The sequence below is a fragment of the Melopsittacus undulatus genome, chromosome 12 (assembly GCF_012275295.1).
Source record: "Melopsittacus undulatus isolate bMelUnd1 chromosome 12, bMelUnd1.mat.Z, whole genome shotgun sequence".
In the NCBI taxonomy this organism is placed as follows: domain Eukaryota; kingdom Metazoa; phylum Chordata; class Aves; order Psittaciformes; family Psittaculidae; genus Melopsittacus; species Melopsittacus undulatus.
In genome coordinates, this window is record NC_047538.1 from 11,809,747 (window position 1) to 11,824,944 (window position 15,198).

Sequence of the window (15,198 nt, forward strand, 5' to 3'; positions counted from 1 at the left end):
CAGGGGGCACTTCAGGCCTGCAACACGGACAGGGTCGGCTCCAGCGGGCGCTGCGGGCTCCGTGCTCCGCACGCCGCTGACCCTCCCCGAGCCGAGCCCTGCGCTCCATGAGCGCGGTGCGCGGCAGAGCCCGGCGCCGGGGGGCGGGGGCCGGGGGCGGCGGCGCTCCCCGCCCAGCAGCCGCAGGCGCGGGCCGGGCGCGGGGGGCGCAGCGGAGCGGCGGCGGCGGCGCGCAGGGCCATGTCGGCGCCGTGCCTGCGCCTGCCCGCCGCCGGGTCAGCACCGGCGGAGGCGGACAGCGCCGGCGGCATGGAGCTGCCCGCCGCCGCCGCCGGGGCCGCCACCCTGGAGCTGGCCCTGGAGGAGGAGCTGGCGCTGCTGGCCGCAGCCGGGGAGCCGCCGGAGCCGCCGCCCGCCGCCGCTGCCCGCGACCCCGAGCTGCTCTCGCTGATCCGGCAGAAGGAGAAGGACCTGGTGCTGGCGGCGCGGCTGGGCAAAGCGCTGCTGGAGCGCAACCAGGACATGAGCCGCCAGTACGAGAGGATGCACAAGGAGCTCACCGACAAGCTGGAGGTGAGGCCCCGCCGCCCTCCCTTCCTCCCCACGGCCCGCAGCGCCCCGCAGGGGCCCCCGCGTCAGGGCCGCGGCCCCCGGGGTCTCCACCCGTGGAGCGGTGCCCCTTCTCCGACACACCCCGGGGGCGGCAGGCAGGCACCGAGCTCCTGTGGCGGCGATGGGGGGGAAAAGGGTCTAGGAAAAGCGCTCTTTAGGCCCCGGGGGGACAAATCTGCTGTTCTCCCCCCTCCCCGGCTGCGAGCTGGCAGATCGGCCTAGGTATGGGCTGCAGCACCCTGCTTCGAGAGGTGCCTGCGGGTGCTGGTTTGCCCCAGGTGTTACCTGGGCGAGGAGACGTGCTCTGTGCTCGGCTCACCTCGTCACGGAAATGCCTCGGAAGTTAAATTTGCACAGCAAGTACCGGGTTACAGAGCATATGTAACCCTTGTGCTTAAGCTGTTGCAGCTACAGTATTAGGCATGGCAGGAGATAAGCCCTAATGATATGTCTCTGTTAGCTGGCTGCTCTGAAAAATACCGACATGTATCTAGAGAGAGCTGTTTGCCAGGAACTCAGTGGATTGAGCTATTTATTCATTTCTGAGGATAAAATAGAGCTATTACAAAGAAAAAGACTTGTGCAGGCAGCCTCCTTTGGAACAACTCTCTTGCACAATGATGTAAGTGAGCCACTATTACCCCCACTCTTTTTCTCAGAGATGCTCTTAAAAATGCCTTCTAGAAAGCAGTTCTGTGTAAAAATCAATGAACAGCTGGTGGATGGAGAGGTACTCAGGGAGCAAGAAACTCCCCTATTGAGGACAGCAGTCTGCCCTATCATCACTACATGCAAAGAAACCCTCATCAGCTCTGCACCTGGGTGAGGGCAGGTGAGTGGAGAGGCTGCTGGGAGAGGAAGAGGCAGAAGGAATCATTCAGCACATCTGGGCTGGTTTAGCCTCCCTCTGTGCCCCACTGCCCGGTTCTGGTTTCTCCATCACAAGAGAATAAACTTGATATTCTTCCTCTCCCCCTAACTCCAACCTTTACGATGGCCCTTTAGCAGAGCTATATATATAGTGCAGATTTGCAGTAAAGTGGTTTTTAGATGATTGACAAGTCTTATTGGTGGCTTCTAAATCACATTGGAGTATGTCTGGGGAAGTTGGCTGCAGTGCTGCTCCTCAGCAAGCTGAAGTTTCATCTTCCATTTAGAGAAGGCCCTGGATCTTTCTAAACGTTGCCTAGCAGTGAAGGAGGCAGAGCTGTAAGAGACAGCACTTCCAGTGCACTGCTGAAAGTGAAATTGTGGCTGCTCCAGCCACACTAAGGCTACAAACAATGGTTGTCATGGGCCTGGTGCTGGGAACTGGTGCCTACTTACTACATTAGCAATATTTATAATACTCATTGCTCTCGTTTGCAAAGGGTGCTCTTTTAGTGTCTGAAACGTAGGGAAATACTTTTGCTTTGGGCCACTGTTTTTATCAACCTTCCCTTGCAATTGAGGGTTTTCTAGAAAGTCCTGAATTTGCAGAAGGATTTGGAATGACACAAGCAGGGTGCTGCTACACCGGGCTGGAAGGAGCATAGGAAAGGAGTTGGAGATAAGGTCAAGAAAGAGAATACACAGCGTCTTTTGCAGAGCAGAAGAGGTGGAAGATTGAGTGATAATGCAGGCCAGAGGGCTGCTGGAGGATTGGAGGGCTTTGACATTCAGACCTGCTCAGGAAGGTGGCAGACCCTGCAAGGGAGGCTGTGTGTCATCAGCAGTAGGCACCCAAGGGAAACATCCCCCTCACAGCCTGTGTTTCTAACAGGCAATAAAAAGCCATTTCACATGAAAGCACTGCAATCTTCTTTCCCTCCTAGCAGGTTTATTTCCCCCTTCCTTCATAAGTCCCATGGGGATTGCTCACTGGGAAATGATGCCCTGGGAAAAATGGGCAAGCGCTGCCAGTGCTGGGCCAGTGGTTTCTGTTCTTTGCTAAGACGTGTTCCTAAAAGGCTGGTGAATCCAATAGAGGTTAGCAAGTTATTCTAGGGGACAGAAGACAACCAGCAAGAGAAGGCTACTGTTTCCAGGTTTCCCTGCAAATTTTGGGACATGTCCATGTCCCCAGCCTGTGACTGTTCTGCAAGTATGCACTTGGCTTCAGTCACCAGGGGAAATTCAAGCTCTGAGTTACAGAGCAGGGATTCTTTCAAACAGGCCCAACATAAGTCTGGTTTGACCTGATTTTGCAGCTCTGTTTCAGTCAAGCCCTCATTTAACTGAGCCTTTAAAACGTGCAGAAGTTCCACCAAATTCAGTGTCCTTCATTTTCCAGCCAGTCCTAAGCAGAGGCTCCAGTACCGAGAGTGGTTTCTAAGAAACCTGTAGCCCAGAACATGCGTGTACATAATGTCTATAGCAACTACTACACTGCTTCCCTTGCCATTCCAGAGCGGACTCCATCAAACAATAGAGTTACTGTGCACCATCAAACTCTCAGACAACTAATTAGGTCAGGAATAGAAGGAGCAAATGGATAGATGATTCAACTGTTGTTCATCAGACCCATATGACAAGAGAGATGCCTCATCTACATTCCTCATCAGCAGTAAGGATACAGCTTGTGTATCCTTTTGACTATAAAGGCATTTTTAAAGAGAATTATGCCACTTCCCACACTGAAATATTGCTCTGGAGTTAAGCTAGGTTCTGCTAAATCAATTGGCCTGCCTGACCCCTATATTCCACCCATTGACATGCAGCCTGCTTTACTCTTCTGGCAGTTGTTTCAGTAAAAATTCAATGTGCTGATCTCCAGAGGCCAAGGGCAGGCCAATTGCTGGGAATGGAAAACAAGTTCTGTGCCAGTGACCTGCCCCACCATGGGACTGCCACCTCCATGGCATTGTCACACTCTAGTACCATTCTCTTTCCTGCACAAAACATTTCATCACTAAAGCATAGAGGTGGAAAAACAGGCATTGTCCACTTTTTTCTGCCCTTCCTAACCTCTCCTCCCCCTTTATCTAGCACCTGGAACAAGAGAAACATGAACTGAGGAGGCGATTTGAGAACAGAGAAGGAGAATGGGAAGGAAGGGTGTCTGAACTGGAAAGCGATGTGAAGCAGCTGCAGGATGAGCTGGAGAGGCAGCAGGTTCACCTGCGGGAAGCTGACCGTGAGAAGACACGGGCTGTCCAGGAACTCTCCGAACAGAACCAAAGACTCCTGGACCAGCTCAGCAGGGTGAGTTGCTGTGGCACGGCACGGGCAGGCACTCAGCCACCTGGGGCACAGAAAGGCTCCCTGTCCTGCTATAAACCACCTTGCAGGCAAATGAGAAGGAAGGCTTCCTCTTTAAGGGGGAATAAAGGGTTCTGCATCCGGTCAGATATCCCTATAAAACATGCTGCCTTTAAAGTGAATTTTACACCTTTAAGAAGTGCTGCATGTCACTGGCAAGAGTTATGTTTCTGGGTCGAGCAGTCATTTACTGCATAAATGTCTCAACTGGTTTTGTATCTCAAACCAATTTACAAAATCTGTTCCTACTTTACAAACAGGCTGAACAAATGTAGCACGCAAGAAAAAGGCTGATCTGTGACAGCAAGGTGAAAGGGGTTTGCTAGCCTCCCTTTTCTGACATACATTGGCTATAATGTTGTAGAATGGAACCTGCCATGTCATTCTCTGATGGTGTGTCCCTGCAGATGACTTTGCCGTGGTTAGATGTGTGAGAACCTGCTGGAATTCCTCAGAATGGCACATTCCAGCAAAGAGCTTAACTTGCCTCTGAATGAAAGAGGATTTATAATGAGACTGTTACAAATCAGCCAGATTGACTGAATACTTCCAGCATGGTTGTGAATTGTAAAATTCCCCAGAATTTTACCTGTCTTCTGGAATTAAACCCTTGGCTTTATCTCCCCACTGGACAGTCAATATAAACCATTATTTTAATGTCTGAGAACACATTCCAACAGATCTTCTTCTCACTAATTGCTTATCCCCAAAAGAGCACAGAACAAAAGCACACACCACAGGCTCATGCTGAAGAGGCCCATCTAATGTTGTAAGAGCATATTTCAGGCTAGATTCAGTCAGAGGTTAGGCTCTGGGCCTGACACAGGGATTGCCTAAGGGGCAGGTTAAAACCTCGATCACAACACTAGGACCAGAAGACTCTGAGAGGGGCCAAGTGTAGAGGTCTGGGTATTCAATCTGGGTATGCAGTTTCCCATGCCTCTGGAGGTGGGAAGAGCAGGTCTTGGGTATAACACTGGCACTTGAGAACATCATTCCTCATTCTGCTATAGATTTTCTTGTCAAGTACTAAAGAAGCCACATAATCTGCAGATTTGTTTTTTACCTGGGTTAAAACAAAACCCACCACCCCCTAAAAAACCAAACTCCAGCAATGTCCTTAACTCAGGAACACTGCTAAGTTTAATCTTGTTTTTAAAGCAGTAGCAGATGAGCTAGTGAAGAGCTTTCACCTCTGCTCTAGACAGAGCATGTTTCACATACAACATGGATGAGAGAGTCCACCAAGCTCTTGCAGAGCTCCTGTGTTGTGTCAGATGTCCTATCCATGGCTAAGAACATGTCTCCCATCAGATTTGGTGACCCTCAGTGACTTGCTGTGTAAGCACGATTTCCATCACTGGGTGGGAAATACAAGATTTGTTATGGTCCCTGCATGAGCACAAAAAGAAAGATCAGTGTCAAAGATAGGAAAGGAAAACCAGACAGATTGCTTTAGGCTTTAAGCTGCATGGATTATCCTTACATGACACCTGTGCTACAGGAGCCTCTCACAGCCTAGATGCTCAGACAGCTGCTCAGCTAAGCCTTGTGCAAAAGAACCACCCGGTTAGGCCTACCAGCCTGCAATGTCCAAGCATGGGGTTTCTTCCTATAACCCCCTATTACTACCAAAAAGAGTCTTCCTCACCCATTTCAGAACTGCCATACCTGGGAAAGACATGAATCTTGGTGCTGCTCTCCCTGCCCCATCTTGAAGAAGAGGCCTGTTGTGCTCCAACAAGGTGTATACACTTGTGGGAGCACATCACCTAGCAAAAAACTTGCTAGTAACTCAAATATAGCAATGGATCCAGCAAGGGTGTAAACAGTCTCCCCAGAGGCAGGAGAAATTGGAGCAAACTGAAACAGAGTTGGGAACAGACTGTCATCATTCACCCAGAGCTTTAGTTGAGGCTTTTTAAAATCTCAGCATCATCTTAGCACTTGTTTACTAGCTGCTTAGTATTCCACATTTGCTGCTCCAGAGTGCAATCATAGTCTTATTTGTGTGGTCTCTCATTCTGAAGAAGTTATGCATCTAAAACCTGAGGCAGCTTAAACCCCACACCCACATAGTTCTGGCTCCTGTTACTGCTTAGGCTCTTGGTACATAAAAAGGACAAGCACAGCTGCACAGATGTGCTTGCCTACAGTCATATTCCCATAGGCTGGAGTCTTGCTAAGGACTGTGAACTGAGCACTGGGAGAGAAAAAACCCTGCAAAAGAAGTGCTGTTACAGCTTCTGTGAAGTTTGTGTTGCTAGTGTTCTCCTTGAGTTCCTGGCTCTGTATTTTCCACCTGCATTTTGCGTCTCAATGGGTTGTTTGGGATGAAAAGGCTGTGAGAAGTCTGGAATAAGGCAATGAAAGCCTTATTCAGAGCCTCAACTCTGCTCCATCTGACACTGTGTACCTTGCTAGAGGCTACACTCAGGACAGGAAGATAGGTTTCTCTCTGGTAAGAGATATTCTATACTAGTAGGTACTAGCTCTTTAAACTGGAATTTCTAGTTTTTAACAATTAACACCTTGTGGCCCAGTTTCACAACACTTGAGCATCTCTCTCCTGGGGAAGGCATTCCTGTGGCACTAGGCTTTGTATGTCAAATGACAGTCTCAGCCTCATGAGCTACCAGCCTGCACAGTCCAGCTTTGCTTCTTCTGAGGCTTCAGCCCTTTTACCTCAAAGCAGGACAGCATCCACTGTCTCCTTCATCCTCCCCCTCCTCCCTTCTGCTGCTATGACATTCTTTCATCAACTAATTAAGCTTTAGGACAGATTTTACCCTTGCCTTCCCCAGAGATGAAAGGCCAAATTCAGGCACATACATTCTTCACCTAAACCTGGCACAAACGCTAGCCAACCGAGCACATATTCCCATGCAGCCACACAAGGATAGCAAAGGGCTATCTATATCTATAAAGGTCTGTCTTACAATTAAAGCACAGGTCTGGAAAAATCCATCCTCAATTCTGGCAAAGACTGATAAGAAAAAAAGGATAAGGGTTTTAAGTGTGTTCTAGTCTCTAAAAACAGGGATAACTCTATTGCCTCAGAGTTGCCAAGAGGCTGAAATAAGGTCTGTTAAATGATTTGAGGTCTTGAGATTATGATCTAGAACTTTACATACCTAATAATAGTAAGTAGACTTTTTACAAGGGCGTGTAGTGATAGGACAAGGGGGAATGGCTTTAAACTGACTGAAAGTTGATTTAGATGAGCTCTTAGGCAGAAGCTCTTCCCTGTGAGGGTGCTGAGGCACTGGCACAGGGTGCCCAGAGAAGCTGTGGCTGCCCCATCCCTGGCTTTATTCAAGGCCAGGTTGGATGGAGGTTGGAGCAGCATGGACTAGTGGAAGGTGTCCCTGCTCCTGTGGCAGGGGCTTGGAACTGGATGAGCTTGAAGATCCCTTCTAAACCAAACCACTCTGTTATTCTATGATAAGGAACTTCGTCTCCTCTCAAAATACAGCCTTTGGTGTGGTTTGCTGCTTTTAGAATAGAGATAATTGCCCGGGATTATAATAGTATTAAACTATGTGGAAATTAGGTTGGCTGGACTGGGAGCTCATAATGAAAGACATGATTCAGATGCCAAAGGTCAAGTTTAAGATCTCCACAGTAACCTTACTTTTTAATTTACTAAGCCATGATTACAATCCCTTCTGCATGTTGAGTTGATTTCCCTCCCCTGCCTCAGCACAGCAAAGCACATAGTAACTCAAAGCAGTGTATCCACACCAAGCTAAATGCTGATTTTACCTAGAACTGCAGGTACATAGCACTCACTGTAAATTCTTAAAGACAGAGTCAAGTACAGTTTTGCCAAGGCTTGGGAATTTTGTTGTGTTTCCAGCTCCTTTAGTCTCTCCCAGCTCTTTGAGTTACCCTTTTGGAAGAAAATAAACTAATCCTATGATTTCTGTCCTTTTAAATTATAAAATCTGGGGGGAGCGGGTATAGGGAAAGGTCTCATCTTGCATGTGCCCAGGGCACCTAACACAGCAAGAGTCTTGTCCCCACCTTTGGGCTTCTAAGAGCTATTGATGCAAGTAACAACAACAAACAGGCCTCTTCCTATAACAAGGCAACATATTACTACTTTGTCAGGAAGTGAATGAAAAAAGACTTTCACACTGTCTCCAAGTGGCTTCACCAGATGGCTTTCCCACACACTTCCTGCTATCAAGCTCTGGGCTCCTGTAGCTGTTTGCTGCATGTAGCTTGGGCGAGGGTGTATCCTTCCCAGTTCAGTTGGGCTTCTTTTATGGTATTGAGCGCATAAGGAAATGATTTCACAATGTCAAGCTCAGGTAGCTTGTGCAATGAAAACCTGTTTTCAGTGGCAGGAAGAAGGGTGACACCTTGCCCCTCTGAAATGGCTCTTTGTGTTTAGAGGAGTGCTTGGCTGCCACGGCATCCCTCAGAGGAGCCCTCAATCACCAAGTTCTTATATTCACTCAGCATCTAGTGCCAACATCGTGCTGCAAAGAATGAGGTGTTTCAGTCCATCCCTCTGGTGCAGCAAGAAAATGATCAGCCAGCCCACAAGTCTCCAAAGGAGGTTTTACTTGCCACAAAACCTTCCTTTCAGTATTATTTCAATTGAAGGAGTTTTGTTTCTAACGTCACATGTTGTAACATGCAGTGTAGCTTCAGAAGACTGGCAGGCACTGCCTTTGACTGGAGAAAACTATGGTTTTGAGAATGAGCTGACTATATTATATACTCCTTTCCAAATCACTTTTACTTTAAAGACATCATTTTGTGGTCAGCCACACACAAGAGAGGCAGCTCTGTTGTTAGTTATTGATTTGAGGAGGTTTTTGTGAATGGTTGGTTGTTGGGTCTGTCAGCATAGGAACAATGCTAGCTTTAAGAAATCCTGACTAATCATTGGAAAAAGGTACTGGAACAAGTGTGCTGGGGAAGATTCAACGAGTTTGCCATGCTAGAGATCTGTGGCCACTACACTGTGAGCTAGTTTGTCTTTAATTCCTTATTTTATCTGTACAGATGCTTAATACAAGCCTCCTTATGTTTCTTGTTTATTAAGTTGTCTCCAGTATTCCAGCAGGAAAACTCCATTAGGATGCTCCATGCTTAGCACAGAGGCGTGTCAGTCAGGCTGAATTTAAGTACTGCTTCAGGAGGTTTATTTTTAAATGGAAGAGGATCCCAAGTGAATTGAAGCTCAGGAAGAGCTGCTTTGACTTGCCCCACATTTCAAGGTGCAGATCAGTCACTACACTGAATTCTTTGGCATAAAAAACCTTCTAGTTTTTGCTGTGGCTCAAAGTGTTTACTGGACCTATTCAGTGAGGAGTAACTTACTGTAAGGAATCCTATACTGAGTTACTCAGTAGTGCATGCAGTCCTGTATAGCAAATCTTTATCTGCATCATCTCTGAGCAGTGTGAATTCAATGGAGGCAAGAGATGGCACAAGAAAAGGCAGCATTCCCTTCCTGTTGTAAGGGCTGAAGCACCTGCTTTTCATGGCAGCTTTAGGTAGGGCTGCTCACTCCTTTGAGGATAGGTAAGCCTTTCCAGCATTGCTTTGTTCCTGGCATAAAGCACACTTACACATGGCGAGATGAGAGGAAAGCAGATACCAGCACAAGACAGAGCCAAACACTGAAGCCAGGAAACCTCCCATTAACCACATGAAGCACCCTCCAGCTCCCTACCGCTCTGGAGCATCAGCAGATGCCAGCCCAGGTAACCAGATCCCTGATCACTCAGTGAATACTGATGAGTGCACATGAAGAAAAAGCTCCCTCTCTCCAGCTATTTCTCCCCTAGCAGTGAGCATTTGTTAATAATTCAGCTTCATGCCACCTCAGGACTGGAGTGCTGAGATTTTCTATACTAAAGCTGTAAATATAGGACGTGACTGCAGCTGCATGTTCTCGCCTGCAAAGTCCTTCAATGGGATGATTCAGTGCCCTAGAAGGTAATGAAGAAACATCTTGAGGTCACTGCTGAGTAGCACTCACTCACCATCCATGTGGGGGAAGGGAGACAGGCAGGAAGAAAGGCTCAGCCCTCTGCTGAGAGTCTTGCCAAGCCTGCAGCACCTATTAACCCCGTTTTAGGGTACTCTAAAAAGCTCCAGGAGCCAACTGGAACAGGGCCATACAGATATCAAGGCATAAATGCAGCAAACACCAAAGAGCAATTTCAGCAAAGATATGGGGAGGCATCCTATAGAGCCTGAGTCAGAGATTTTGCACCCGCCCATTTTGTGCAAGACCTTTTCATCCTTTGGTTTAAATACTGGTGAATACTGAGGCAAAGAGCAGATCACAGAATAGTTGTACATGGAATGAAACAGAAGCACACACTGCTACTGAGCATTACCAAAGCTCTCCCTGGGAAAGGGTTAAAAATGACTATTAAGGTAAAAAGAAGAACATTAATACCTCTGTTGCTATAGAGGCAGTGGAACCACACAACCTGCTCGCAGGCAGAAGGGCAGCACCCATGGGCAGTGCAGGTACCCCAGGGACCCCGCACCCGCCGCTGGGTGACAGCAGCCGCGGTCCCAGCCGGTGCTGTTGCCGTGGCAACCGCGTGTGACTCCGTGCTCGCAGTGCCACGGCAGCCGGCGGACGCGCTGCTGACGTCCGCGGCAGGCGCGCTGCAGAGGCCCCGGCTGCCGCCCCCATAGGCTCGGTTCGCTGCCAGCCTGTGGCAGCCTCGCACCTCCGTTTCCTGCCCTGCTCACCGCAAGCTCTCCCCCCGAAATGACCGTGGGGATGCCCAGGGCAGCCCCTTGTCCGTGCCACCCACAGCGAGCCTTGAGCCTGCCGGGGGAGGGGGTGGGGGGAAAGGTTTTGTTTCCTCGGGAAAGAGAGCTTCTTGTAAGCAGGTCAGGCAGCCCACACAGCGGTGACTCTGCCAGGGCTTGGCGCGATGCATCCCCCCTTGAGCCCAGCACGACAGACGTGGTTACGTGCCGGAGCCGCTCAGCCTCCGCACAGTGTGCGGCTCATCTCGCATCCTCAGAGGCTTGTGGTGCCTGGATGCAGCAGCAGAGACTGGCCCTGTGAGACACCCCCAGAGCCCAGACCTCCTGCCCCCCACACCGTGGGCAGCATTATCGGCAGTGTGTGAGTGTCCAGAGCACCATCTAGGACAAGCACATGAATGCATAAACACCTGGTAGTCAGCCATAACACTGCTCTTCCCTGTACCTCAGCTGAGCCCAGCTCACAGCCCAGCTTTCACCTCTAGCATGTGGTTCTGGAAAATACTTCCAAGGTTTCTGCCTCAAGACATCAGAACCACCAAACCATGAACGTCTGAAAGCAGGAATCCAAGAGGAAACTGAACTTGGACTTGTTCTGGGGTGAGGAGATAAAAATCCAAATGACCCCTTCCCTTTAGCACTGTACTAAATATCAAGTGGCTATTCTGTGTAGGTCCAGGGTTTATAGGAGCTGTTCAGCTATGGCTCAGAGGCAGGAGCACATGGGCAGAAGATATCTTTTCAAAGTATTTCTGCTTATTCACACTTGCTGTAAACACTTCCTCCAGGATATTTCAGAAAGTAGGACACAGAAGGTGTTTGCATCCAGCCAGTGCCTTACAAGCAAGAACCAGAGCTAAACATGATTGAAGGCTTTGTAAATATCTACCAAAGAAAATCTCAATTAAAAGCATTAGATCTTTAAAGAGCCATTCTGGGTTATAAAATTTGCACATCTTGTAATGAAAGTCTTTATTTTTGTTTCCAAGTAGCATTTGCTTTTTCTAAATGCAATTTAGTAGACAATAGCTCAAGAGGGAGGTTTCTTCTACACTGAGTTTTCTTTATGCCAGCTGTATTAGGTGCTTTCATTGCCCATGAAATCAGAGAGACCCCTTGCAGAACAGTCTAGAACTTAACATTTTGTTTAGAATGTCATTTAGCAAAACACAGCTCCTTTTGAGCACAGATACAGGACTAGCAAGACTCCTTCCTTCATGGACAGGACCCCTAGCAGTGTCAGAGGGGGAGACTGCCAGGATTAGAAGTGTTGGGAACATTTCCATTGTTGTTCTCACCATCTCCCTAACTACTCTTCCCTGGAAGGTTCTAATGTTGAAGCATGTAAAGAACACTTTTCAAAGGAAGGAATACTTTACTAGTTTCAGCTGGGTTATGATTCTACCAAGAGCGGCACAGTAATGCAGACGTGTAATTTACGTAGAGCTATCACAGAAAAGACCTGAGGATGAGTACCTAAAGCATCATCGCTTGAATTTGCCCTTTAAATACTATTTACTAGTTCCTCTATGCAGTTAATCTGATGAAAAACATCTGTTGTGCTTTGTCTTCATTGCTTCCCCCTTCCCTTTTGTCCCTCAGTCTCTCTCTACTTCTGGATACATCCACAAAATCAGCTGAAGTTACCATCAGATTCAGGCTTGTAGTTGTCTCTGCAGTTTTGTTCCTTAAGCTGACTGAGACCATGTTTTCTCTCAGTTCCTTCAGGGTTAGTTTGGCTCCACTTCCAGTATGCCAAGAGGGGGATGTTTAGCCTTGTGATTTCCTTCTTCTCTACGTCCTTAGAGTTCTGTTCTTGAATCTGCTTCCAGCCTTGGCACAGTTCTGTATAACAGAGGTGCTCTTAGAAAGCTATTCCATTCACCCATTATTTAGCATAAGCTGTTCATGTTTATTTGTTGAACAAAGCACCATTGTATTTGGTTGCCTACAAACTCAGATCAAGGAAAACCAAAATCTTCTGCAACTCGAGTACAGAAAAGCAGATTTGTCACTCACACCAGGGCCATGAGAGAGGTACCTTAAGGCTTACTAGAGGGAAGAATCTGTACTTACAGAAGAGGATCCATGGTCCCAGTACCTTTATGCATGTGAAGTGTTTCAGGACCAAGCAAACACCCACAAGTTTCAACAGAAGGGGACCTTTTGGAGATGGACTTAAAGACTTCTCCCTTGATTCTTTACTTGGTTAGCAAGTTTTGTGTAGATCTCATTGCAAGACCAGAACACTGAGGCTCCGAGAGACTAGGCAGTAATTGTCAATGTAAGCTGACAAACAAGACCCTAGTAAAGGAAAAATCACCTCTCCACTTAGGTTTGAGCACAAGAGTTGGAGCTTTTCTCTTGATCTGACAGAATGGAGATTAATTGGGTTGGTTTTGTGTTTGGGTTTTTTTTAAGCATGGATTAGGAATTTAGTGAGCTATGTCCCATACTGGAAGTGTACCCTAAGATAATAGTCTTTTTACTCCATTATAGAGTTCAAGCTTTATTCTCCATAACCCTTACATAAAGGGCAATGTGTATAAGTTGGACTTAGACTGGACATGAAGAAAAACATATTAGCTATAAGCTTAGATGAATAGGAGAACAGATGGCCCAGAGATTCTGCAAGGTCTCCATCAAAGAAGGCTTTTGGGAAGCAGCCAAGTAGTCACCAGTCAGGCAGGACTGGCCAGTTTTTGCTTTGGCATGAGAAGAACAAGGCAAGTTAAGCCTGAAAGAGGCCTTCTGAGGTTTCTCTTCTATGCAGGCAAGACTTTCATTAACATCAGATCAAGTCTTCTTGCTATTTATGAATATTCAAGGGAAGATGCAGAGAAGCTTGAAGGAATACTCACAAGGAAGAAGTAATCTCTAAGGCTTTGGAACAGACTTGCATTTTCATCCTATAGGGGTGAGCATAAGGTAACTGAAGGGTGAAAACAAATGTAAACAGGGAACTGTTCAGAGGTAGGTTCCAACCTTTGCTCGAACATGAGCTCTTGAACAGTCAGATACAGGGGGAAATCATAGTTTCCAGCAGATTTATGTTTAGATGAAGGCAAATGAGGAAGCCTGAAATGAATGTGTTTGTTCAAAAGGGATTATTTGTAGAAGTTAGCAGTGTGATACTTGTCCGGGTAACACCTATTGATTGCCCATGAAGTTGTGTGGGGATTTGCTAACTCCAGTTATTTTTTTAGGTTTTGCCTCTATTCCAGATTTATTTCCCCAGGCTTTACTGGATGTTGTATTTCACTTTGTGCACAAAATTCTTCCTAAATATACTTCTTACTCTTTCCTTCCCTCTCTACCTCAGCACAAGGGACCAGGCAACTTAGTGAAGATTGATAAATATGTAAAGCTTTAAGAGCCCAAGGCAAATGCTTATGAAATTGAGGATTTCACTAATACTACCTCTTCCTGGTGCCTTTCTGTGCCTGAAGCACTGGTGCAATGGGCCAGGCCCTTACCCTGCAGAGCAGGAGGGTTATCCCAGTTTTGGGCTGCGTTATCTACTGCAAGAAACCACTGCTCCCAGATCTGATGACCTACCCCATATTCATTTCAGTCAAGGCAAGGCCTAAAAAGCCACTGTTCAACCTGCTCAAGCTCACCTGGCTTGCTTTCATGGTATGGAGGAATGAGCTCCACACAGATGGAGAGGTGGAAAAGGATAACACACACCTGAAAACAGCATTTTAGATCTTTTTCTGCCAGATGTAATTCCATATTTCTTATCTTTAAAAGTGACAGTGAACACAGGCACCTCAAGATCACCTGGGCAGCACCCTGCCTTCAATGAAGCCCATACTGGACATGGCCCCAGAACAAGCAAATAGAGAATGGTGCCATTTAAGAGCAGGACTGGAGGCAGGCAGAACTATTGCTCACAAGCTGTTTTCTTGACTGGCTGGAGCAGACAGGCTAAGCACCATTTTATTTAGAAGCCCTTGAAGGGGAGGCAGGTGCCACTGCAGAAACCTCTGCTGAGATTGTAGCCATTAATTTTTACAATCTAAACCAACTACTCAGACCCCACCTGCAGGGCATTAATAGGTTGATTTACTTCACTTAAAGAGGCCTCCTCCATTCCAGGCATTATCCAACCCAGCAGCTTAGAGGTGCTTACCGAGATTAACTCTGGCACCACGAGACACAGCCCATCAGCTACAGGCTGGCTCTCAGCAGCTTCTTCCTTTCAAGGAAGTCATTTGCATCAGGCTTTCAAAATTTGGGAAATTCCTTCCGTCTTCCCATTCCTCATAATCCTCCATCAAAGACAGTACCACAGACTAAGAAGGTCAAGCTGTGGGAGGGGGAAGGAGACATGCAGCCTTTCTCCCTTCATTACAGGTCACTATCTCAAGACAGGAAGGGAAGATTTGCCCAGTTTAGGCCAGTTCCAGACCAGACAGCTTTAGTCCTTCTGGTCCCAGACATGGGCTTCCTCCATCAGTCTCTGACCCTTCTCATGGCCAGAGAGCACACCTTCAAGGAAAGGTTTTTTGCTATGTGAAACACATGATGCAGAAGTTTTTTCGAAGCATGAACTCTTTCTAATGAAGATATTAGCTCTCCTGCTTC

At 47.4% G+C, this 15,198-nt stretch overlaps 1 protein-coding gene across 1 annotated transcript in view; it reads left to right on the forward strand.

Annotated features, from left to right (window-relative positions):
* Positions 1-240: 240 nt before the first annotated feature.
* Positions 241-15,198, forward strand: part of BICDL1 (BICD family like cargo adaptor 1) — a 48,873-nt gene continuing 33,915 nt past the window's right edge. The window contains exons 1-2 of the mRNA XM_031047876.2: positions 241-573; positions 3,580-3,795. Coding sequence (XP_030903736.2) covers positions 241-573; positions 3,580-3,795 — 549 coding nt within the window. The remainder of the gene's footprint in view (positions 574-3,579; positions 3,796-15,198) is intronic.